Below are 24,137 nucleotides of genomic sequence, written 5' to 3'. Positions count from 1 at the left end.
ATGAGAATTTTGATTAGCTAGCATATGTAAAAGGGCACCGAACTGAGTATGAGAATTTTGATTAGCTAGCATATGTAAAAGGGCACCGAACTGAGTATGAGAATTTTGATTAGCTAGCATATGTAAAAGGGCACCGAACTGAGTATGAGAATTTTGATTAGCTAGCATATGTAAAAGGGCACCGAACTGAGTATGAGAATTTTGATTAGCTAGCATATGTAAAAGGGCACCGAACTGAGTAATCCAAGAGTTAAGGAATGTGGTAGGTTAGGGCTGACGCGGTAGTGTCAGTCATAGTGAAGATTTCAATGAAAAACCATGCAAGTCATAATGTAATTCCGTTTGATTTACGAGAGTTTAGTTTGAATGTTCACACTGAAAAGAAGTAAGCATATCGTGTATGTTACGGCCCGATATAATATATTTATGCAAAGTACATATAGTACTCTCACTATAATAAGAATGTAAAGCATATATAATATACTCACGTAACTTCTTTGAGATATCATTTCGAAAATGATTAACTTTTTTTTATTATTACATTTTCACCCCAAACAAGGCACGTTGCCACTTTAATGTAGGGGGCTACTATCAGGGACATAAGCTACAGGGGTACTATGTAGGGAGTTGGGCAGCAAGATGTCGGTTCACGTTACACTTGAACTTCTGCATGTCAGTACAGTTAGGGAAGCAGGGACCCAGAAGGGAATTCCAAAGTCTAGCTGTTCTGGGGAAGAAACTACTGGAGTAGAAGGCTCTCTTACTTCTAGGGTGAAGGGGTGGGATTTAGCTGCTTGTCGGGTTTGTTGGAGGTATTTACGTCACGGGGGTATAAGTGCTTGCAGTTCGTCAGAGCATTCATCATTAAAGTACTTGTAGAACAGGCAGAGGGATGCAACATTTCGTCGATGGGACAGAGGCTGAAGCTTAGATGAGAGTTCAGGACCTATCAGGTTGGCGACTCTCTTTTGAACCTTGTCTAGGAGCGAGAGACTAGTAGCAGATGCACCAGCCCAAATATGACAACAATACTCCATACATGGGCGAATGGTGGCCTTATAGAGATACAGGATACTTTCGGGCGTTAGTAGCTTTCTAGCACGGTAAAGAGAACCTACCTTCTTCGCAGCGGTCCTGACAATACTCTCAATGTAATTGTTCCGACTCATGTTTCCTGTGAACGTTAGGCCGAGGAGTTTAAAAGATATACTTTCAAATAAAGAGTCTTTGGCCATTGCTATTGGTGGTAGAGAAGGTTTCTTGTAATTATTGAAGGAAACGAGTTTAGTCTTGGCAGCATTGAATGTGACCATCCATTTATGCCCCCATTCCACTACAGATTGGAGGTAATCCTCTATTGTTTCTGCCATTTCTTTAGATATGTGTTCATTTGTTTTCCTGTCGTGTTTGTTATAGAGCGTGATGTCATCAGCATATATACCCATCTCACATACAATTTTGTCAGGGAGGTCATTTATGAATATTAACTAGAATTCAAAATTATTTTTATGAACACCTGTTACCTCATGCTCACACACACACACACACACACACACACACACACACACACACACACACACACACACACACACACACACACACACACACACATATATATATATGCCTCGCGTTACCAGGTCGAAATATATTGCCGGGCAGAGTGTTTAATCACATACTATTTAAGATACACTGGATACCTAACCTCCTGTTACGATTTTCCTGAAAGTGGACCACATGTTAGATTTATGGAACCATAAAACACATCCATATTCATCTATGAAAATCAAACAGGGAATAACTCTCATAACTTAAAGGGGAAATAGCTTTTATAGCTTAAATAAATAAAGCTTACTTAAATGCAACTAATGTCGGGTAATCATAAAACTTAATTAAATGAAATCTAAATAAAAAAATAAACAAACTAAGTCAATTGTAAATAATCTATATATTTATACGATAGCGTGTGTGTTATTTTCTGTGTCACGCTTACATTCGGGTCGTTTAATTGTTGTGTACTTTCATTTCTTGTATAAAATAATTTTACCAAGAATTCTTGATAAATTTTAGTTTCGGTTTTGATTATAATTGAAGGAACTAACTAACTGCTAGCTTTGATAAATACGTTTTCAGTTTTAACAAAAAAGCTACAATAATATCAGAGCATCTCCATTTATGCTGAATATCTACAGAATGCCAACAACAATATATTACATAGACTTAACTAACTTCCTACGAGTAAATCTAAAATTCATTACGTCATCACTACAACCTTATATTTTTGTTCATATTACATTTTCACCACAAACAAGGCACAGTGCCACTTTAATGTAGGGGGCTACTGTTATATTTGCATTTGTTCTAATCCATGTTACCAATGGATGTTAAGTCGAGTAGTTTGAACGAAGTACTTTGAGGTAGTATATAATCAGCGATGTCAGTGTCCAGGAAGTTTTCTTGTAATTTCGTTGTGTGTCACTTAGCGGGATTTTGGCTGAATACGCATCACTCGTTCTGAGCTTCGATGCAACCTCCAGTTAGAATCTAAATTTGCAATTAATTTCGAAAATCTTTTCTTTTTTTTTTTTTTTTTTTAGTTACAGGGAATATATTTTTTCTGGAACTCGCTCCAAACAAGGCACGAAGCCACTTGATGTAAAGAGCTAAATAAAATACCACTTTAAAGATTTAAAAAGAAAAAAAAAACTAGCTTACGATAAGTCTTTAATGGATATATTCCTAAATTCCTAAACCGCCTAATAACATTCTTAGTGAAAACGTAATCATCAGAATGACATTTCATCCATCAAGTTACATTCCTGGAAACTAATGTAAATATGTTTATTCTTCTAAAACATAACTTCGATAACATTTTCTTCCTAAATAAAATTAATCATCATAATCAATTATCAACAAAACTAACCGGTTTTTTGTCTGGAAGTTAATAACATAACGGTCGAAATTTGCATAAGAGTTATTGTTTTATTAGTTAGGCCTGGAAATTATTGAGTGATGTGTTAAACACAGGAGAAATAAAACAAAAATTATGTTTCTATTTTGTATTTCATTATATTTTGTCTCCACGAAATATCGTGTATTTCATCCTAATAACTATTTTCCTAAATATGAAATTCAATAGAAGTAAAGTTTTTTTCTCTTACACACGTCTGGCTTGTGCTTTTTATTTATATCAATCTCCTTCTTTATTCATTTATTTCAAAAGTTACAAGAAACGGAAGTGACGTCATAAATTAAAAAAAAATCATTTAGTTAAATGTCTGCCATCGCAAAGTCTCTTTCATTCATTTCTCTGTCTTCTTTTGAAGTAAGAGTTTGCAAATTTACCTGTGTGTCAGTGAAGAGGAATACAGTGTTTTCATTTCTACAGCCTGCTATGTTATACAACTTTTTCAGGTCGTCGTGAAAGGCTTGATAGTCATAACCCCGACGTAACTCTATTTGAAAACATTGATAGCCACATATATAGGCGGCTAATCTGAAAAGATAGATAAACAAAAAAATATTCAGAGCACAAAACATCATACAAGCGCAACAATTTAGATTTGAATTTTAAATGGTGAGGTTTTACCTCGGCACCAAAATAAACAGAGTCGAGACCATTCCTGTAATGACGTTTTCTCTGTTGATTTCAGTATTATACCGGTTCTATACAGTTTTAGGAGGTCCACCCTCCCAGACTTCGTTTTTTCTCTTTAGGAAGAGTTTAGTTTATTGCTAATCGCCCGAGGCGCTTCTATCGATGAATACCGACGGTACTGCCCAGTGCCCCCTCCCCTCTTCAAGGGCTTCTACTTTTCAATCCCACTTTTCAATCCTTGTGCCATATTTCTCATTGTGGGAGAGTAATAAATATTTTCTGAAGAGTTTTCTCCCTTGGGAGAATACAAAGTAATTGTACCTATTTACTATGCCTCCCCACGGGACAGAGTTAGACACCAGGGTCGTTTTTTAACATGGAGAAAAGGTACAAAAATAACTAATTGGGTAAAATAGTTTTTCTTTAATATTACTTCTAAACATGAAACAGTAGCAGAAATTACAGAGCAATTCGTGCAGACCCGATGTTATCAACCTTCAAACTCCTCAATATGAAAAGTAGAAATACTCTTTCTTCAGCAGCTCTGAAAGTCTCCATAGATGGAGAGTGGAAAGCGACAGTTGGGTTTACTTTCGGCAGCCTCGTAACTCTTACTTCCCTTATTTTGCCTTTTAGTCCTCATATTCCATGAACAAATGTTTCTGACAAAGGAGGAGGGGGGTGAAGAATTGCTATTTTCTGGATTGGAATCTATCAATCATCATTAGTTAGTTTTTTTTTTTTTTTTACTAAGTATAGTTTTAGCTCCTTACATCTAGTAGGTCCATGTCTTGTCTGGAGTGATTTTCATAAATAAATAAAAATGAAAATAAATAAATTTATTTTGTGTCACTGTAGGGAAAAGTGTGGAAACCAAGACAATTGCGTTAAAACGTCCACATGCGTCACGTGGAATCAAGCCGTCAGAGATGGAGAACAAAGAATCAAGATGGCGGTGCCTACAACTTTTATAACTATCGGCTTCACAAAGTGATGCAAAATTTCACTGCTCGATTGCATAAAAGAAGGCCGCGGGGAGAACACGAATGGACTGTTGTAGGAGAATCATTGGAGACAGTCGTTGCGTGTTACTGAGTCACTTTGCTGTCTTGCCATTTTTTTTGTTTATTAATTTGTTTTCTTTCCTTTTCTGACACTTTTTTTTTTAAAATAAAGTGACAGAAAAAAAATTATGTAGCATGGTTTTTGACAGCAACAGTACAATAAAAAACGTTACTGCACATGTGTAATAATCTCACCCTAAATTAAATTCAGAAAAAAACTGTTTTCGAAATCATTGACATTAAATTTGAAAATTTGTTTTCTTTATAATACAATATATACATTATTGAATAAATATGGAGTATTTTATAAAAATTGGATAATTTTTATAAAATTTTGCTGATTAAAAACTTAAGACATTGGTTTGGATACAAAGAATGAAATTATAATAGTGAGGACACGTGGGTCTCTAATAGTGGAACCGGAAATGGCCTGGTGGTACTTAAATGCGAAATGATAAAACTCAGTAAAAAATAAAAAAAGCAAACAAACATGTAAACTAAATCTAATATATAAAAGGCTATATGTCTGTCCGTCTCTATATTTTTAACTCTATCTCCTTCGAAACTAAAAGTCGCAGAGAAACGTTGGATTTTTTACAGACCATTCTTTTATGAGTCTTTAGCCGGTTAAAATATTTTTTAAGGTGTCAAAAATGGTTCAAATTTGAAAAATCGTTATACATTTTGTGGATTCATCTTAGTTTATTTTTAATTTTTAACCAATTCATATGCATGTCACGTTGGTACACTGGAACGTCACGAGCCTTTAATGCTTCGGTTTCGATTCTAGCTGATGGCACCCAAATAATTTTGAAATCACGACTCTATAAACGAAATCTGGACAAATTAAATATTATATTTAAACGTATTTTACACTAGGGCAAAGTCAGGCGTCTCCCCCACCCTGCCACTAGTAATATTATACAATGCATAATTTGTGAGAAATAATACCTATCCAAGATCCAAATTGTATTAAATTTTTTAATATTCCTTCTTTTAATATTTCATACATTGTTTCAAGTTTGATCTGATGTATACATAGATTATATATAGCATTCTAAGATCAAAATGTTTTGACACAATGCATAGAAAAACAACAAGTGGCTAATCTACAATTTATATGAGATTCTGCTATGAAGACCAAGTTATCTCAAACTGTGATGTTTTTTAGGTTTGTTTCCAGCAAAGATCACATCACTCCGCTCCATAGTTTTGAAACAGGACTTTGGTTTAATTCAGATGGTTATAGTGAGTTGCTGTCCACTGTTGTCAAAAGCTAGGTAGAGTAAGTGGTTGCGACATGGCAATATGTGTGGCAGCACAACTCAGTTCCATGTCACACCTTCAGAAAAAAAAAAACTTCCACAATTTAATCAGTCACAATCACAATATCTAGTCCCCCCACTCACCTGATTGCAATCCTATGAACTATTATGTGTGGGGCGAAGTTCAGAAAACAATCGTAGCTGATGAGATGATTGCCAGAATCAAACTAGTGTTCCGGCACCTGTTGGAGGACATTATGAAGGCTTCAGTTATCGGATGGTTTCTTTCTCTCTCTCTCTCTCTCTCTCTCTCTCTCTCGCTCTCTCTCTCTCGCTCTCTCTTACTGCTTAATTCTAAAGCAGCATTTTTAGTTGTGTCCATTCATTTATATAAAGTGCTTCGCCCATCAGATTGCCCCTCTCTCCCCTCTGTCTGTCTGTCTGTCTGTCTGTCTCTTTCTCACACACATACTCTCTTTCTTTGCTTAATTTTAAAGCTACATATTTTATGCATCCGTTCATCTCTATAAAGGCTCTGTCCATCGGATGGTCTCTCTGTCTTTGTCTTTGTCTCTCTCTTTTACTGCTTACTTTTAAAGCAGCATATTTAGGTGCGTCCATTCATTTCTATAAAGTGCTCCGTCCGTCAGATTGTTCACCTCTCTCTCTCTCTCTCTCTCTCTCTCTCTCTCTCTCTCTCTCTCTCTCTCCCTGCTTAATTTTAAAGCAGTATTTTTAGATGCGTTCATCCGTCTCTATAAAGGGCCCCGCATAGCTAAGAAAACACCCATAATAGCACCTGCAACACCAAGAATGAGCTGATTGCCAGAATCACACAAGTGTTCCGACACCTCTTGAAGGACACCATGAAGGGCGCAGGTTCTCGGTTCAGTTCCCACCTGAAGGCTGTGGCAAATTATTCTCCAAGTAATGCACTCTGTATTTTGAGAATACATCAATTATTGGGCGAGATATATCTTGCCGTTGTTTATATTTTATCTGAGTGCAAAATCAGTTTTAGATAAGTTGCATATAACAAAGAACAAAAAGATCTAATCATTTTTATGAATAGAATTTTGTTTAAAAGAAAAGATGAAGAGGATGCTCCTACCTGGTGACAGATTGTTTACCAGTTCCACCAACACCGACAAGAAGTGCGTTACCATGTTCTTGTCTGATTATGCGCACCACTCTTGATATGTGTTGTAAAACGTCACTGAAGAAAACTAACGTCACCTCTCTGGGGGCTTGCAAGTTGAAGCCTTCAAGATACTGTGCGGAAAGAAAAGAAAATATTGAAAAACAAAAAACAAAAACAAAAACAAATGGGAAACTGAGTGAGAATTTATTGTAAATGATTTAAGGAAAAAGTTTTGATTTTAAAGCAACACTTTTTGATGCATCTATTTATCTCTATAAGAAGCTCTGTCCATCGGATGGCCTCTCTGTCTTTGTGTCTTTCTATCTCTGTCTCTCACTCACTCTCTCACACTGTCTTTGTCTCCCCCGCTCTCTCTCTTTTACTGCTTAATTTTAAAACAGCATTTTTAGGTGCGTTCATTCATCTTTGTAAGAGGCTCCGGCCACCCATCGGATGGTCTCCCTGTCTTTGTTTCTTTCTCTCTCTGTTTTGGTTTCTGTCTGCCTGTCTGTCTGTCTGTCTGCCTGCCTGTCTGTCTGTCTCTCTGTCTCTCTCTCTCTCTCTTTCTCTCTCTCTCTATCTCCCTCTGTGTCTTTCTCTCTCTCTTACTGCTTAATTTTAAAGCAGCATTTTCAGGTTCGTCCATTCATCTCTATATCGAATGGTATCTCTGTCTTTGCCTCTGTCTCTGTCTCTTTTTCTCTCTTACTTTCTGCTTAATCATAAGTCAGCATTTTTAGATGCATCCATTCATTTCTATAAAGTTCCCCGTCCGTCACGTATCAAATATCATTTTCATCGCTAATTATTGCACAAATTGAATGGACGCATCTTAAGAATAATCCATTCATGTTAAACTGTGACAAAAGTAATGTTCGTTCTTCATCATAAATAATAATAACTTTAATTCTCGTTGATGTTATAAGTATAATAGTGTTGAATGTTACTTGGCAGTCAAGTGCTTTTAAAATTAAGTGTAGATATGGCAGATGCAGTAGGGTGAGTTGAGGTGATTGATAGGGTTTGGTCTTAGGATCAATTTACGACCACCAGCTAGTATCGTTCGAGAAAACTAGAGGCTGACATCAGACACTTCTTTGTTGGAATGAGATATGATTCGACTTGTTGGTCCTCCGACAAAAGGAGGGTGGACCTGTAAATTCACCCTTGTCCATTCGTCCGTTCGTCTATCCGCACTTTTCTCAATAACTACGCCTTGGAATTTTTTGAAATTTTGCACAAACATTAAACATGATATGAGTAAAAAAAGTAACAGAACGGGGGGGGGGCCTTTCGGGTTAAAATGGCTAAAATTGACTTTTGTGCTTTTTAAAAAACAATTAATGCCTTGGATTTTTATAAAATTTTCTAAAAAGTTGTAACTAACTGATTTCTATATAATTTTGTTTGTCTATACTTCGCGATAACTCTTGAGTGTGTCCGAGGGGCTCTTGTAGGGCTAATAAAAGCACTCCATTTTTGGGACTATTTTACCATATTTGTCCAAAATTTTCTGTGTATGTATATTTAGCAGTTTTGCATGGTGCTGAACTCAAATTTAAATATATTAAGGCCTTGGGAACTTTTCGGTTAAATGAGGGGGCAGGAGGCAAATAATGGACTTAGTCATTCCTTTTTTTTTTTTGCATGGTGCGGAACTCAAATTTACTTATGTTAAGGCCTAAAACTGCACCGTTTGTTCATTTTCATCAGGATTTGACGTCGCCTGGAGACTTTTGGGGCTAAATGCGGGAGTGGGGAGTGCAAATGCTGAACTTAGTCATATTTTTATGCCTTGTTCAATGTGCCCTCACAGGGGACCATGCATGCTTCACTCGTTCTTTGGTAGTTCACTTTATCAAGCATTACGTCCTCCTCCCAGAGGGCCGATTGATTTATTTTCAACCACCTGAGGTGTCTTTTCTTAAATGGGGAGCCGATTTTCCTCACCGTCCGTTATTGTGCCACATTTTGCTGCAGTGAGATGCAAGTAAAGATTTGAAGTTGGATTTCTGTTGCTGCTTAAATTTTAGGAAAGATATACGTCATATAATGCCCTGGTGAAAAGAGGCGCTTGGATCTTCACATGGGATGGTTCACTCAGAATAAACTCCTAATTATTAATAAAAGCCATTAGTATAAGTAAATAAAATATGATTCAAGTTTAAATTGTTATCATTGTTCTTCTTCATCAAGATACAAGCTACTCGCGAAAAAGTGCTTCATGAAGAGATATGAGAATGATATGAGAATGATATGATGGAGTTATCATTTGAGTCTTCAAGACATGCATGGATATAATAACCCCAGAGGAAGGTTAAATCTGGGCAGCATAAGTGTAAACCACCAGCGAGTTCATCCGTCATATCTGGTTCATGGGACCACAGACGCAACCCAGCAGGGCTAAGGCATACACACGGGCACAAAAATATGCACTATCCATAAGTCCCAGTGGCTAAACTCTTAGCTCTGATTAGTGGTGAACCCCTCAAAACTGGAAACTACCGCTCTGATACTCTGGGCACGCAAAACGTGCACGACCCTAAGTCTGTGTGCCAAAACTGTTTGTTGTCAGATGCTGCGGTTGAGTTCATCCCTCGTGGTAAGTGCTCTGGTGAATGGATGGTATGCTGCTTTTCTCAGCTGCAACTTGTCAATATGCAATCCATAACCAATGATAACTTTGGAAATCATTTTCTTATGAACAAAAATAATTATTGCATAAAATCATTTTGGATAAAGTTTGTATACAAAAAGAAAGTATCAGTTAAATTCGGGGGTTCTCTCAGATTTAAGAAAAACAAAATGCTTTCGGATGCAGAATCTTTAAATTAAAATCAAACTCTTCAATTAATTTTCTAATTCGGAGGAGTAAACCCTAACCCTACCCCGGTCGAGGTAGAAACGTCTTTCTTTTCACTTTACTCTTTCGAGGGCCTCCAGCCTTTAGGCTGGCATCCCAAAAGCTGTGTCCTCCTGGAGACCAGCAAGCGAAGTTTTCATTTCTAAAACACAATGGTTTTCTATTAAACCCTAATTCCAACCACCATCTCTTTGAGATCACTATTCCCTCCTCTTTCTCCTTTCCTCTGAATCTCCTTATCTTTATCTATCTTAACTATATCCGTCTTCAATTGTCTTTTCCCTTTTTTCTCTCTCTTGCTCTCTCTCCAACTCATTTTTCTCTCGAAGAAACTCTATTATCAGCTATGTCAATAATTTATTTATTAATTTTTCTATTCATTTCTTTATATACTCTAAAGGTCCCCTGTAATGACTAACCCCCACCTTTCTCTGATTATTGCTGCTATACAACTGGCTGGGTGGTTGAGCATTCAGACCTACAACACCTAGGAGATCTAATAGATAATTCTCCTCTGATTTACAGTTTTTATAGATTTCTTGGCGACATTCCGTGTAACTGTCTGGCTTTATTAGTTATTTGAAATCCATTTTTGCCATAACCCCTGGAATAATAATCTCTTTCCCTAGTTCCTTTGTTTAAAGAAATCCCATTATCAGGCTGCCAAAACCAAGCTGACAATCTTTTCTGTGTTATCAAACCAAACTCCGTTTATATTTTCATTGAAACATATTATTTTTCGGATGGACAGAATTTTATGGACATCTGTTTTTTCTTAACCAAGTATCAGCATACCCCCCCCCCTCTTAACCATACCTCATCCTTTGTCATCCTTATCTATTTGAGCAAGGTTCCTGGCGTCGCCCAGGATCCTTTTACATAGGGAGATATACACAAAACAGAAAACTTCAGTGGTACAATCACGTTGAAAGAATTGATGGATTAGTAGATGTAGAACAGTTGAGGTAGCAAGGTCATTTCATAGGGATGGCCAAGGACAATATGGGAGGACGTGAGGTGATAAGTATGGACTTGAGAGAAAGATGAATAATTAACGCCTGTCACAAGATAAGGTTAGTTGGAAAGTCAATTTCTTAAACGTCCAACACATGTCAGCATGTAAAACGAACGTTCGACCGATGTTGCTGTTGTTGTTGTTGTTGATGATGATCATGGATATAGCAGGGAAATCAAACAAACAAACAAACAAACAAACAAACAAACAAACAAACAAACAAAAACAACTGGTATCACAAAAACTTAGAGGGAAACTGTTGCTTACCTGATGTAAAACGCTTTGTAGTTTAGGTATATTTGTAATTTCTTTGTACACTCGTTCTGGGGTAGGTGTCTCAATTTGCATGAAATCTCCGAATATAATTGGTGAGTTTTTCAGGTCCTCTTGCGATATTGTCTGTAAAATATACAATTTTATTGTGATAATGATATTCGATTATTTTCATAAAACAAAATAAACAATCATAAAAATACCTATGTAAAGGTAAATGAAATATGTGTAACAAAGTAAAAACTAATCATTTAGATGAGCTATTTATAAACTATCATTTATAAAATAAAATTTTATTAGTGGTGAATTTTTAAATTGCATGTCAATAAAACATATTGCATATGAGTTAGAGAGAGAGAAACAGAGGGAGAGATATGTTTAACTCAAATGCAATTTAAAAATTCACCACTAATAATAATAATAATAATAATAATAATAATAATAATAATAATAATAATAATTACACACATATATATATATATATATATATATATATATATATATATATATATATATATATATATATATATATGTATATATAAAAATATAACACGGAAATTACATAATTGTCGATGCAATAATTTATTTCAACCTTATGGTATTTTCAAGCATCTAAATCAGACAATTACATTTTTGATACTGAAAAAAAGAAAAGAAAAAGTCGGGCTTCGACCCTCAAAAAACCAGAGGTGGTGGTAGTAGCAATCCACTTAATACATTTAATAGAGAGGGTGGTAGGGATTTAAAAAAATAAAAATTAAAAATTAAAAATAACAAATAAAAATATTAGACACTTATAAGCGGCAGCTCGATGTAACCGTAGACACACACACACACACACACACACACACACACACACACACACACACACACACACACAACACATACACATACACCTACACCCACATACACACACACACACACACACACGCCTCTAAGATGTACGTTCTGACATGTAAATGCCTTGACACGCGTTTACTAACCTAGGAAGAAAAGGGGCGAAAGTATACGGATATATAGTGAAAAGAAATAGAACAGCGCGTAATGAAAAAAGAAGAAAAAAAGAGGAAGAAAAAAAGAGGAGACAGTGATCAAATGTTAACTGTCATATTAGTCTAGAAACTCTGAGAAAAATAAGGGAAATAACCTGGATGTTGTACACGCGTCCTATAGTTAATTGAGTCATGGAAAGTAGGTCTATTAAAAGATAAATAAAAAATAATAAAAGTAAGAAAATAAAAATAAAAATAAAAAGAATATTATATACAAAGTTTTAAAACTATCTGTATGTTATTATGTAAAAATTAGTTAGAAATAAATATTATCTTATAATTCATTTAAATATTGTATTTGTAATATAATACTATGAATTAAAAAAAATTGAGTCTTATGTATTTAATATTTTATATATTTTTAAGTAAATAATTTTATTGGTGATTATAGCGGTCGTTGTAATTAATATTTCAATTCTTAATTGATTAAGAAGTGGAAAATTGTAATATTGGCCGCCCCCAATTCGATAGGACGTATCTAGTTTCGGTTAATATATACTTTTATTCACTCCGTACAACAAAATTATTCTCATGCACGCATAAAGAAATAAGTAAAATAATTATATTTTTGTGTTGATTTTTATCAAATCTAATAATATCTAGTTTTAGTATTTGGTCTTTTTGACTTTACTCAGTTTAATAACTAATGTATTATCTGCAGAGAAAAATTATTTTCTTAAGGCTATCTCATTTATTTATAAGTAATTTGGATAAACCAGATACTTCGGGGAAAAAAAAAAAAAAATATGCCTAACTTAGATTTCGGACAACAAATCGTAAAGTAGTTATTATCGAGTATATATATTTTTTTTATCTTATTGCTCTGTTTACCACATTGAGCTCTCATACCCGGATTTCCTCTGGATTTATTCCATTATAACACTATATGTATATATATATATATATATATATATATATATATATATATATATATATATATATATATATATATATATATATATGAACGTCAAAGTTGTGTTTTCTGTGACATAAGCATCGTTTTAATTTTAAAATAAAATACGTAGGAAATACGTTTATAAGCCAAATTACAACGCAATATTATGTAAAATAAACAAACAAATATATATATTTGCTTGAATAAAGAAATATTTGTTCATTTTAAATAATATTGCGGTGTAATTTGTAGTGATGGGACGATTCCAACATTTTTCCTAATTCCGATCCGATTACTGATTCTGTTCTAAATTTCTGATTCCGATCTGATTCCCGATTCGGATTCCGATTCTTTTAATATTCATAAATATTTAATTAGACATTCATTTTATTTTTGTAAATTTTCAAATTATTACATGAACCCTGGGTAATTTCCGGGTATATTTTTTCCTCAAATGTTTTCCTTGTAATGTATTGCAAATTGAAAGACAACAAAAGGTTGATTTTGATTTTGAACAAAGTCAAATTGTATCAGTTCGTCGTTAGTATACAACATGCTACTTGAAAGTTTTCCTAAACAGTTGAAAATAGTCGACGATTGGTAGGTAAAATGAGAAAACGATGTACCTATTTACTATGCCTCCCCACGGGACAGAGTTAGACACCAGGGTCGTTTTTTAACGTGGAGAAAAGGTACAAAAATAAAAATTGTCTCAGTCGTGAAGGATTTCTCCTCCAACGAAAGAGAACAAGAAATAGAAGTGCAGCATCTGAAGAACAGATACTACATTTTGATCTTATCCCAAAAGCCAAGAAAACGATTATGTAAGAACAAAATAGTAACAACGCCCCCCCCCCCAATTGTTAAGAACGAATTTCTATTTAGAAAAACATTTTTAACATGGACAGGGCGTTGGGCTTCGTTAACCATTATGTGACTTCTTTCTATGAATGTTTAAATCTTATTTTGATTATATAAATTTGTTGGGTTATTAAATTGATTTGCTTTGCTGTAAAAAACAAAAAACAAAAAACATAAACGAGATGCAAATAATAACAACTAACGAAACTTATGGAAATTCCACGGGTGGCTCATTCATACGTAATATATTGATGTTGGTATTCATGGTGTAAATAGAAATGCTCTGATATTATTGTAACTCTTGTTAAAACTGCAAAAGTATTTATCTAAGCTAGCAGCGACGCCCGGCGTAGCCAGGTCGTAAAATACGCTTAAATATGATAATTTACTCTTACAGATTTCGTATATATTATTATAGAGTTAATGTTCTATCGATTTTTATATATTATAAAGTTGCGATTTAAAAAATAAAAAATATATCCGTATGACTTGGGTGCATTAGCTTGAGTTCTTTCAGCTATAATCGAAACCGAAACCAAAATTTATGAAGAATTCTTGATAAAATTATATATTTTATGAATAATTTATTTATTTTATAAATAATTGTATCAAGAATTCTTCATAAATTTTAGTTTCGGTTTCGATTATAGCTGAAGAAACTCAAGCTAATGCACCCAAGTCATATGGATATATTTTTTATTTTTTTAAATCGCAAATGAATCACTGGAGTTCCATCAGCTATAATTTAAACCGAAACCAAAACTTATGAAGAATTCTTGGTAAAATTATTTATTATAAGAAATGGTAATCCATAATAATTAAACAAGTCACTCGGATGTAATTGTGACACACAAAATAAATAACACACAAGCTATTGTGTTAATATATAGTATTGTTAAAAGTCATAAAAACCACGCTTCTTTCCTACTAATAACCCCAAGTACGGGTGGCAATACGAAAAATATAGAAATTACATGTGATTTTATTATTTTGCTGATCGGCTTTAGAATTAGTGGTAAAAGATACCCCCCCCCCCTCCTGTCTAGAGTATTTAAAACTTTTTAATAACCATATGAACTCCCTCAGATGAGGGCACATAGACATTTTAGCGAATAGATGCAAAACGATTACAAAGACAATAGGCAAGGTATCATTTAATAAATGACCAATCAATAAAATAAATTAAACTCTGCTAATCAGTGTTAAATCTGTAAATGAGATTTATAACTGGTATTTGTTTACAGTTGAAATGATGAAAAATGAAAATTTGTATTTGACTAACCTCATGAAAATGTTTCTGGCAAATCTCACTCAACATCTGGTAAAAGTACAACTTATCTTCATCACAGATTAAACGATCATGAAACACCCGTTGTGCTTCATGGCAGAAAAGACGGAAAACCTGACTGGCATTCTGGACAATCCGAATGTTAGCCTGTAACATACCTGAGGAAATCACAAGGAAAAAAAAAAAAATAAAGAAATCATTAAAATCTATGAATATCAATTAAATGAATTAATAAAGGCTTCTCCTAAATAACTTCTGATAACGCTGCTAAGCTGCCAGACCTCTTCAGGCGATAACGCTTACACTAAAGTCGAGTCTGTCGCCAGAAGAGGTCTCTAGTTACTTGTAATTGGCTGATCGAAACGTGCTCATGAATGTGTAGCGACATATTAATGCTTATCTAAAACAAACAAACATGCAAACAATATATATATATATATATATATATATATATATATATATATATATATATATATATATATATATATATATATATATATATATATATATGGAACCAAGTTATAAAGAGCAACTGTTATGAATAAAGATTTTCAAAAACAATTTTTTTTTCAAGATGAACTTTTAAATCGGCACAAACTTTTGCTGAAACCTAATATAATAAAAGTAAAAACTAATATTTCTTAATACAAATAATAATTCAATACTATTTTAAACTTAATTGTGACAAACTATTAGGTTGAGAAGAAAGTTCTTGCGGAATGTTTTATTTTGATTTCAAATGATATATTTTTCAAATAAGTTTTCGTTATAATACTTTTACTTAATATATTATTTTAAAGATCGTTTTCCGCACTATCTAATCGTTTAAATTACAATCGTTTTGAAAGAATTATGTTTTCTTTTCAGAACGTTGAATACAAGATGGAAAAAAGCAAATGCACACAATTTTCTTATTTCAATTCAAGCTAGGCCGAAAAGCTGCTGGAACAATTCGCGATATCAACGAACCGTTTGGCCCAGGAACGCACAGTTCAATAGTGGTTTAAGAAATTTTGTGGTGGCAACGAAAGTCTTGAAGATGATGAGCGTAGTGGTCGGCCATCGCATGTTGACACCGATTGATAAAGAATCTTAATCAAAGCCAATCTACGCACAACTGTTCAAGAAATTTGCCTCTAAATTAGAGGTAACGTATATGACGATTTCACGGTACTTGAGAAAGATTCGAAGCACAAAAAAACTTGATAAATAAGCTCCTCACGAATTGAACGACAACCAAAAGAAACGCATTTAAAAAGTGTCATCTTTCTTTATTTTACGCAACAAGAACGACCCGTTTCTCGACCATGTTGTGACTTACAATGGAAAGTGGGTTCTTTATGACAACTGGCGATGCTTAGCTCAGTGGTTAGATGCTGACGAAGCTCCACGACATTTCACAAAGCCCGAGTTGCACCAAAAGAAGGTCATGCGGACTTTTTTGGTTGTCTGCGACCGGTTTCATCCATTACAGTTTTTTTGAATGCAGGCAAAACCATTATGGCGGCAAAGTATATCAAATGGAAGAAATGCATCAGAAACTTCGACAACAACACCCAGCATTAAACAAAAAAGGCCCAATTCTCCTCCACGACAATGCTCAGACGCACGTTGTTAATCCGACCCTGCAGAAGTTGAAGAAATTGGGCTACGAAATTATGCCTCATCCGCCATACTCTCCAGATCTCTCACCTACCGACTACAACGTTTTCAAGTATCTCAACAACTTTCTGCGTGAGAAATGCTTCAAACACCTAAACGATATCAACAACGCCTTAAGCGATTTCACTGCCACAAGAACGCGAGATTTTTCCGTTACTGACAGAAATACACTTGTTTTGCGTTGTCAAAAATATGTTCATTCTGATGGTGCTTATTTTTATCAATAAATTTTTGTTTGAGTCGAGATATGTTCATCTGAATTTAAAAGTTAAAAACCACAAGAACTTTCTTGTCAACTTGATATCAAAAAGAACTCTGAGTTATATGCATCACTATTCTAATTAGTGAAATATATATAGAGAAACATGCACACGCACACACATATATATGGAATCAAGTTATAAAGAGAAAAGTTTATTATTGTTATGAATAAAGATTTTCAAAAACACAGTTTTTTTTTTATTTTCAAGATAAACTTTTAAATAGGCAAACACTTTTGCTTCAACCCAATATAATAAAAGTAAAAAAATAATATTATTTTAATTTAAATAGATTATTGTTTATTGAAATAATAATAATTCAATACTAAAAATCAATATAAGGGGAAGACATGTGAGAAAGAAGACGAACCTTGCACACACTTGGAAAGATCACGTAAGTTGAACAGGTAGTGTGATTTTGCTGGAGTGGGAAGCAAATCAGTTTTCATGCTCGAATAGATTTCGACAGCTGCCCCTACAATTGCCTCGACCGACTGACGCACGGCCGTAGGGAATTCAGCAAAGAAGCCGTTCAGAATGGCCTGAGAATGACAAGAAAAATAAATAAAACATGGTACCAGTGTTTTTCTTATGTTAAGTGGATTTAACTTGGATTGATTAATGATGCGAAAGTTAAATAAAACTGCCTTAAACCAAAATAAAAAAAAAGAAAATGATGAATTGTAGAATAATTAATTGATGCATCGATTAAAGATGAGCATTAATTCTTGTTTCACTGATGCATTGCCAACAGCATAAAATTGCAAGAACAGTGATTTAAATAAAAGACCAGATGTTCAGTTATATATATAAAAAAAAGAAAATAGAAAATAAATATTCTATGAAGAAGGAAATAAAAACAGAATCAAACTTGTTCACGTCATTCAAGGATCAATTATAAGTTTTAATCAAATTTATTCATTACATAAACAATAGTACTTGTGATTAGATTCGATTTTATGCAGTAGCATCACATCTGTAGAGGCTAGGGACTGCAGCAACACCTATCTATTTTCAATATTTTCATTTTATTTTTACATAGGCATTACCACCTATCAAGGCCCAGAGGCCACTCGAGGATGAGGGTTAAAGAGCGTACAGTAGTCAATTGGACAATATAGTAATCGATTGTAATGGAAATTCAGTAAATTTGTTAACTTAAGTGGAAAAAAGCTCATCAAAAACTTGTTTGCTTTGGACTTGAAGACAACCATATTGTAATCGGATAGAAAGCAGGTAAATGGAAGAGTTTCACAGGCGTGCAGTTCTATTCCTGTATATATATGCCCTGATGGCATCCCAATTATGGTGTTAAAAAAGCTTCAACCAGAACTTGCTCCCATACTTACGAAACTATTTAAGCGCTGCCTTAAGGAGAAGTGCTTTCCGACCCCCTGGAAGACCTCATCAGTTTGCCCTGTATTTAAGAATTCAGGTGATAAGTCATCTCCCTCTCAATACAGACCAATAAGTCTTCTCTGTGTTATGAGTAAGTTACTGGAATCAATATTAAATAGAGAAATAGTCAACCACCTCAGCAGAAACAACCTTCTTAGTGACACACAATATGGTTTCCGCTCTGCAAGATCTACCGCAGATGTGCTGACGGTTATATCCCACAGGATTAGTGAATCTCTTGACAAAGGCTTCCTTTCTAGGGCAATTGCTCTTGACATATCAAAGGCCTTTGACAAAGTATGGCATAAGGGTCTACTTCACAAGATTTCCAGCTACGGTATAACTGGAAATGTTTTCTCAGTCATTAAATCATTTCTCTCCGATAGGCTCATAAGAGTAGTGGTAGATGGACAAAAATCGGAGGCCTGCAATATAAATGCTGGAGTCCCTCAGGGGTCAATCCTCGGCCCAACTCTCTTCCTGATCTACATCAATGACCTCCATAAACACATACTTAAATCATTCGTTGACATCTATGCTGATGACACGACCATCTACGGCAACACATCAAAGGCTGTAAATGACGAAGTTCTCTCAGATTCTCTCTCCTCTGATCTCGAGCGCGTGGTTCAGTGGGGGAAGATGTGGCTAGTTACCTTTAATGCATCTAAAACCAAACTCCTATCCTTACATCATCAACGCTCTGATCCCCAGCTGACATCAATTGTGATGGATGGCTCTCGTCTGGGTGAGGCCCCGTGTTTTGACAAGCTTCTGGGTTTGACCTTTACTCCTGATCTGAAATGGAACACGTACATCAAGTCTGTTGCCAAGGTCGCAGGAAAGATGGTGGGATCCTTCTACCGCTCCAGAAGATATCTCACTACTGATTCAATTCTCTATCTATATAAAAGCCAAGTACGGCCAAGGATGGAATACTGTTGCCATATCTGGGCAGGAGCTGCCAAAAACAGCCTATCATGCCTTGACAGAGTACAAAATAGACTTCGTGGTTTAGTGGGGGATGCCCTTTTCTCTACCCTGCAACCTCTCTCCCACAGAAGAGACGTTGCGAGCCTATCCTTGTTTTATCGTTATTTTCATGGCAGGTGCTCGTCTGAACTCCAATCCCTGGTCCCCCCTCGCCAAACTTTCACGAAAATCACCCGTCTAGCTGAATCCACTGTGAAAAATTTCCCCCACTCTATATCTGTGCCTAAATCAAAACGCGGATTTCATGAGCAAAGCTTCTTTCTTAGAACTGCACGCCTGTGGAACTCTGTTCCGTCTGCCTGCTTCCCTCCGGACTACAACTTGGATGTCTTCAAGTCTAATGTTAACAAATTCCTAATGAACCGCCCCCCTAATTAAACACTTCATAAAATCTCCTCACTAACGTGATGTACTTGCAATAACCCTTATCCCTGAGTGGCTTCCGGGCCTTGATAAGTGGTGATCACTGTGTAAAAAAAAAAAAAAAAAAAAATATATATATATACATTTGCCGTACACCTGCCTGTATCACTCTTCTCCCGCCCCTTCTCAGTCTCCTTCTCCCTACATATGTTTATGTATCTGTGTAGGATTGTGTATGTATGTATATGTGTGTATACGTGTATGTATATGTGTACACGTTTATGTATCTGTATATATGTATATGTATATATATATGTGTGATATATGTGTATGTATATATATGTATACGCTTGTATATTTATATGCATGTGCATATAAATATGAATATATGTATATATATATATAGATATGAATATATGTATAGATATATGTATAGATATGAATATATGTATATATATAGATATGAATATATGTATGCATATATATATAAATATGAATATATGTATATATATATATATATATATATATATATATATATATATATATATATATATATATACGAGCAAACAGTTAATAAAACATGTTAAAAACACTTTGAAATGAGTTAAAAACATATTTAATCTGAAAAGGAAACACTAGATAAGTGGATAGTCCTTAATCCGCGGAGTTTCGAAGAAATACTTTCCTTCTCATCAGAGGGTAGGAATTAGCAAAATGCGGGATCGGATTTTGCATGCAAAAGTATCTGATGAAACAACAAGTATGTCAAAGATCTTACTTGAAAACAAAAAAGTGAAGCAGAGGGAATATGGTGAAGAAAAAGGTGATTACACATGAATGGATAGTCTGGTGGAAGATAAATAATCCACTGACGGTACAATCCAAATGTATAACTTCAAGAAAGTTAAAAGAATTTCAAGATTTTGATAACTCTACCAAACTCTTCCGACAATTTTTAGATATAGGTTCCTTGGACATGGATCTAACTTAATAACTTGATTTGAGCCGAAAACAATAAGATTTAAGAGGTCATAATAGGGGTCAAAATTTTAAAAAAAATTGACCTCTCTGTCTCTTCCAAATTACTCAGACAATTTCTGGTCTAAATATTTGAAATTTTATATAAAGGGTATTCAGAGATAGGGCAATCTTTTTAATCAGTTTGGGTCGAAAATTTTTAGTTACCAATATATAAATGTATGTATGTATGTATGTCTGTTTGCATGTCTGCCTTAAATTTTCAATAGAGGCCACGGATTTTACCAAGATCAGTATCGTTTTAAAGTTCGATCTTTCATACGACAAATATCGAAAAATTGGCTAAAAACATTAATATCTTCCCCTTTAACTAGGCACTTTGTTTTTTAAAAAATAATAATTAGATCAGGGTTAAGGTTTCGAATGAAGCAGATTTCATTTTTTTCCATCATATTTTACCATTTGGCAATGGTTTCAACCATTTGTTTGATTAAAAATTCGATAATATGCGTAAACGGTTACTTTCTTAAGTGGTCTTATGATTTTGACCAGGACTGCATATATATATATATATATATATATATATATATATATATATATATATATATATATATATGTGTGTGTGTGTGTGTGTGTGTGTGTGTGTGTGTGTGTATCTATATATATGTGTGTGTGTATATATACATATATAACTACTTCATTTACTCACATAAAATTAATATACGAAAGTATAAATTTATGCGTAAACTTTAAGTATTTACTTTAAAAGTGCTCAATACGTAGGTAGAGCTAGTTAGTTAGTTATTAAATATATATGGCGATTAAGCTACACTGAATATTTCGTGTTTCATCCACTCTAGGACTCTTCAGGCTTATGTGCGAATTTTGTGGTTGTCTGTCGTTTTTATATACGCACCTTCTATTGAGATTTTAGTTAGCCAATCAGCTTTCCAGTATCGACCGCACCCTTCCTATCAGCCAATGAACATACACTTACCGGACAAAGGCCTATTTGACCTCTGGTTGACCTATTCCTTTGTGTGTGCTCTATTTTGCCTGGATATCTGGTTTCTTGACCTGTTTTAAATTTAGGTTAGTTTTTATGTTAGTTTATATATATATATTTATATATATATATATATATATATAAATATATATATATGTGTGTGTGTACACATAAAGATATATATATATATATATATATATATATATATATATATATATATATATACACATACACATATGTGTGATAGTTTATGTATATTCATGTTTATTTAATTTATTAATGTTTTTATTTTATATTATTTCTGTTAGTTTTAAAATTATTTTGTATCACTATCCTAGAATATATTTTATTCTGTGAACACAATTGTTCGCTATTTCTCTTATACAGTTTAATAGATGTTGGGTTCTTTAAAGTACAGGATAGTAAATATTTCATGAAGGCATAATCTACATGGATCGTCTAGGTCCCTACATGTGGTAGCTTGTCTTATTATTTTCCATTCGACTACCGGCGAATGTCCGCTTTCCTTGAGTTCCCAGTAGACGATCCATGCAACCTGACTAATATCCACCCTTTAGATCATGGAGAGCAAGTATGAGACGTCGCCTAGAGTCTGTGACATTCACAGCATCTTCAACACTAAAAGCTGATAATCATGATGTTGATGAGGATGGAGATAAAACAACGCATATGTCAGCATCGTGCAAAATACCATGATGCTATTAAACATAACAAGTTCCTCCACGTTGGGACTGCGCTTCAAATCAGCATGTAAAGAAATATAATCATTTGGCTCATCCTTGTAAAATTGAATGATTTCCCGACGATTAAATAAAATGCAACAGCGACTCACAGAAAACATCATCTTCAAGCTATATTCATCTGGTAATGGGATGCTGAACATGCTGAAATGTCGAATGAATCTTGGTGTCACAGGATTACGTCCACCTCCTGGAGGGCAACACGCAGAACACAATGTAACATCCTGCATTAAAAAAAATAAATCATGAAATAAATAAAACAAAAAGTTATTTTGTAACTATCACATATATTAATATATATTTGGTTTGATGCATCTGGTGGAAACATCAAAACTAGTATAAGTAGACTAAAAAACACACACATACATACATACATACATACATACATACATACATACATACATACACACACCGCACACACACACACACACACACACACACACACACACACATATATATATATAGTACACAATTTTGTTGAAATTCTGTTGTGGGGGAATCACCCTCCAAATGGACTGTTCTATCCATTATATAAACCATAGACCTTTTGATCCCAGGTGTGGATTAAACACCAGAGTGACCCTCGCCTACTCGGTGACGTTTACTACTCTTTTCAGTTGTAACCTTTTTACGTTGTTCCAGTAATACATTGTTTAAACTATTCCGTTATTCTGTTTTCTTTGTGGCTTATTGCAAGCCATAACACTGACGACATTAGATTCGGAGAACGTACTCACGTTTAAAAACAATGATCTAAAAAACTAAACACTGACAACATTGGATTCAACATAAAAAACACACAAAAAAAAAACGCAGATCATTATGAAAAAAAAAAGAGTTGAAAGAAAAAAGCTCGTCACGACTTTCAAAGGTGCGCTGTACTTTTGCAAAAAGAAAAAGGTTCGTCGCGACTTAGAAAGGTAAATTTTTATAGTTTTGGAAAAAGAATTCGTCGCTTATGGTTTTCACTGCTAAAATCGAGCGTTATTTTTTTTCTCTGGAGAAAAATATACACTTGATTTTTTTTCTTTAGACAATGAACTTTTTATATATTTATGTTTTTTTTCCGTTCGTTTTATTGTCTGGAGGAAGAAATAAGAAAAAAAAACAAAACGGTTTTGTAAACTTCAGCGTATGTTTTGAAATTGCTAATGCTGACAAAGCAAAATGGACGAATTGAAAGTAGCGTTGGAACATTTGACCAAGATGCATATCGATGACGCAAAGGGTCAGTCACAATTCGAAAAACACTGGACTGAACGTCAAATACGATTCGAGGAACAGCAAAAGGAATTGCAAAATCAGTTAGCGGAATGTCAAATACGAACCGAGGAACAGCAAAAGGAAGTTCAAAAACAGTTAGACGAACGTCAATTATGAACAGAGGAGTTACTTACAGAAATT

The 24,137-nt window shown here is 34.3% G+C and overlaps 1 protein-coding gene across 1 annotated transcript in view; it reads right to left on the bottom strand.

Moving 5' to 3' along the window:
- LOC145245776 (dynein axonemal heavy chain 6-like) overlaps positions 1-24,137 on the bottom strand; it is a 265,159-nt gene that overhangs the window by 137,666 nt on the left and 103,356 nt on the right. The window contains exons 29-34 of the mRNA XM_080107390.1: positions 22,826-22,957; positions 17,605-17,776; positions 15,307-15,470; positions 11,211-11,342; positions 7,036-7,196; positions 3,343-3,493 (exon numbers count right to left, since the gene is read on the bottom strand). Coding sequence (XP_079963516.1) covers positions 3,343-3,493; positions 7,036-7,196; positions 11,211-11,342; positions 15,307-15,470; positions 17,605-17,776; positions 22,826-22,957 — 912 coding nt within the window. The remainder of the gene's footprint in view (positions 1-3,342; positions 3,494-7,035; positions 7,197-11,210; positions 11,343-15,306; positions 15,471-17,604; positions 17,777-22,825; positions 22,958-24,137) is intronic.

The sequence above is a fragment of the Euprymna scolopes genome, chromosome 23 (assembly GCF_053919585.1).
Source record: "Euprymna scolopes isolate OS-2025 chromosome 23, ASM5391958v1, whole genome shotgun sequence".
Classification (NCBI taxonomy): Eukaryota; Metazoa; Mollusca; class Cephalopoda; order Sepiida; family Sepiolidae; genus Euprymna; species Euprymna scolopes.
Note: the sequence above shows the minus strand (reverse complement) of the source record. Positions and strands in the feature narration are given on the sequence as shown.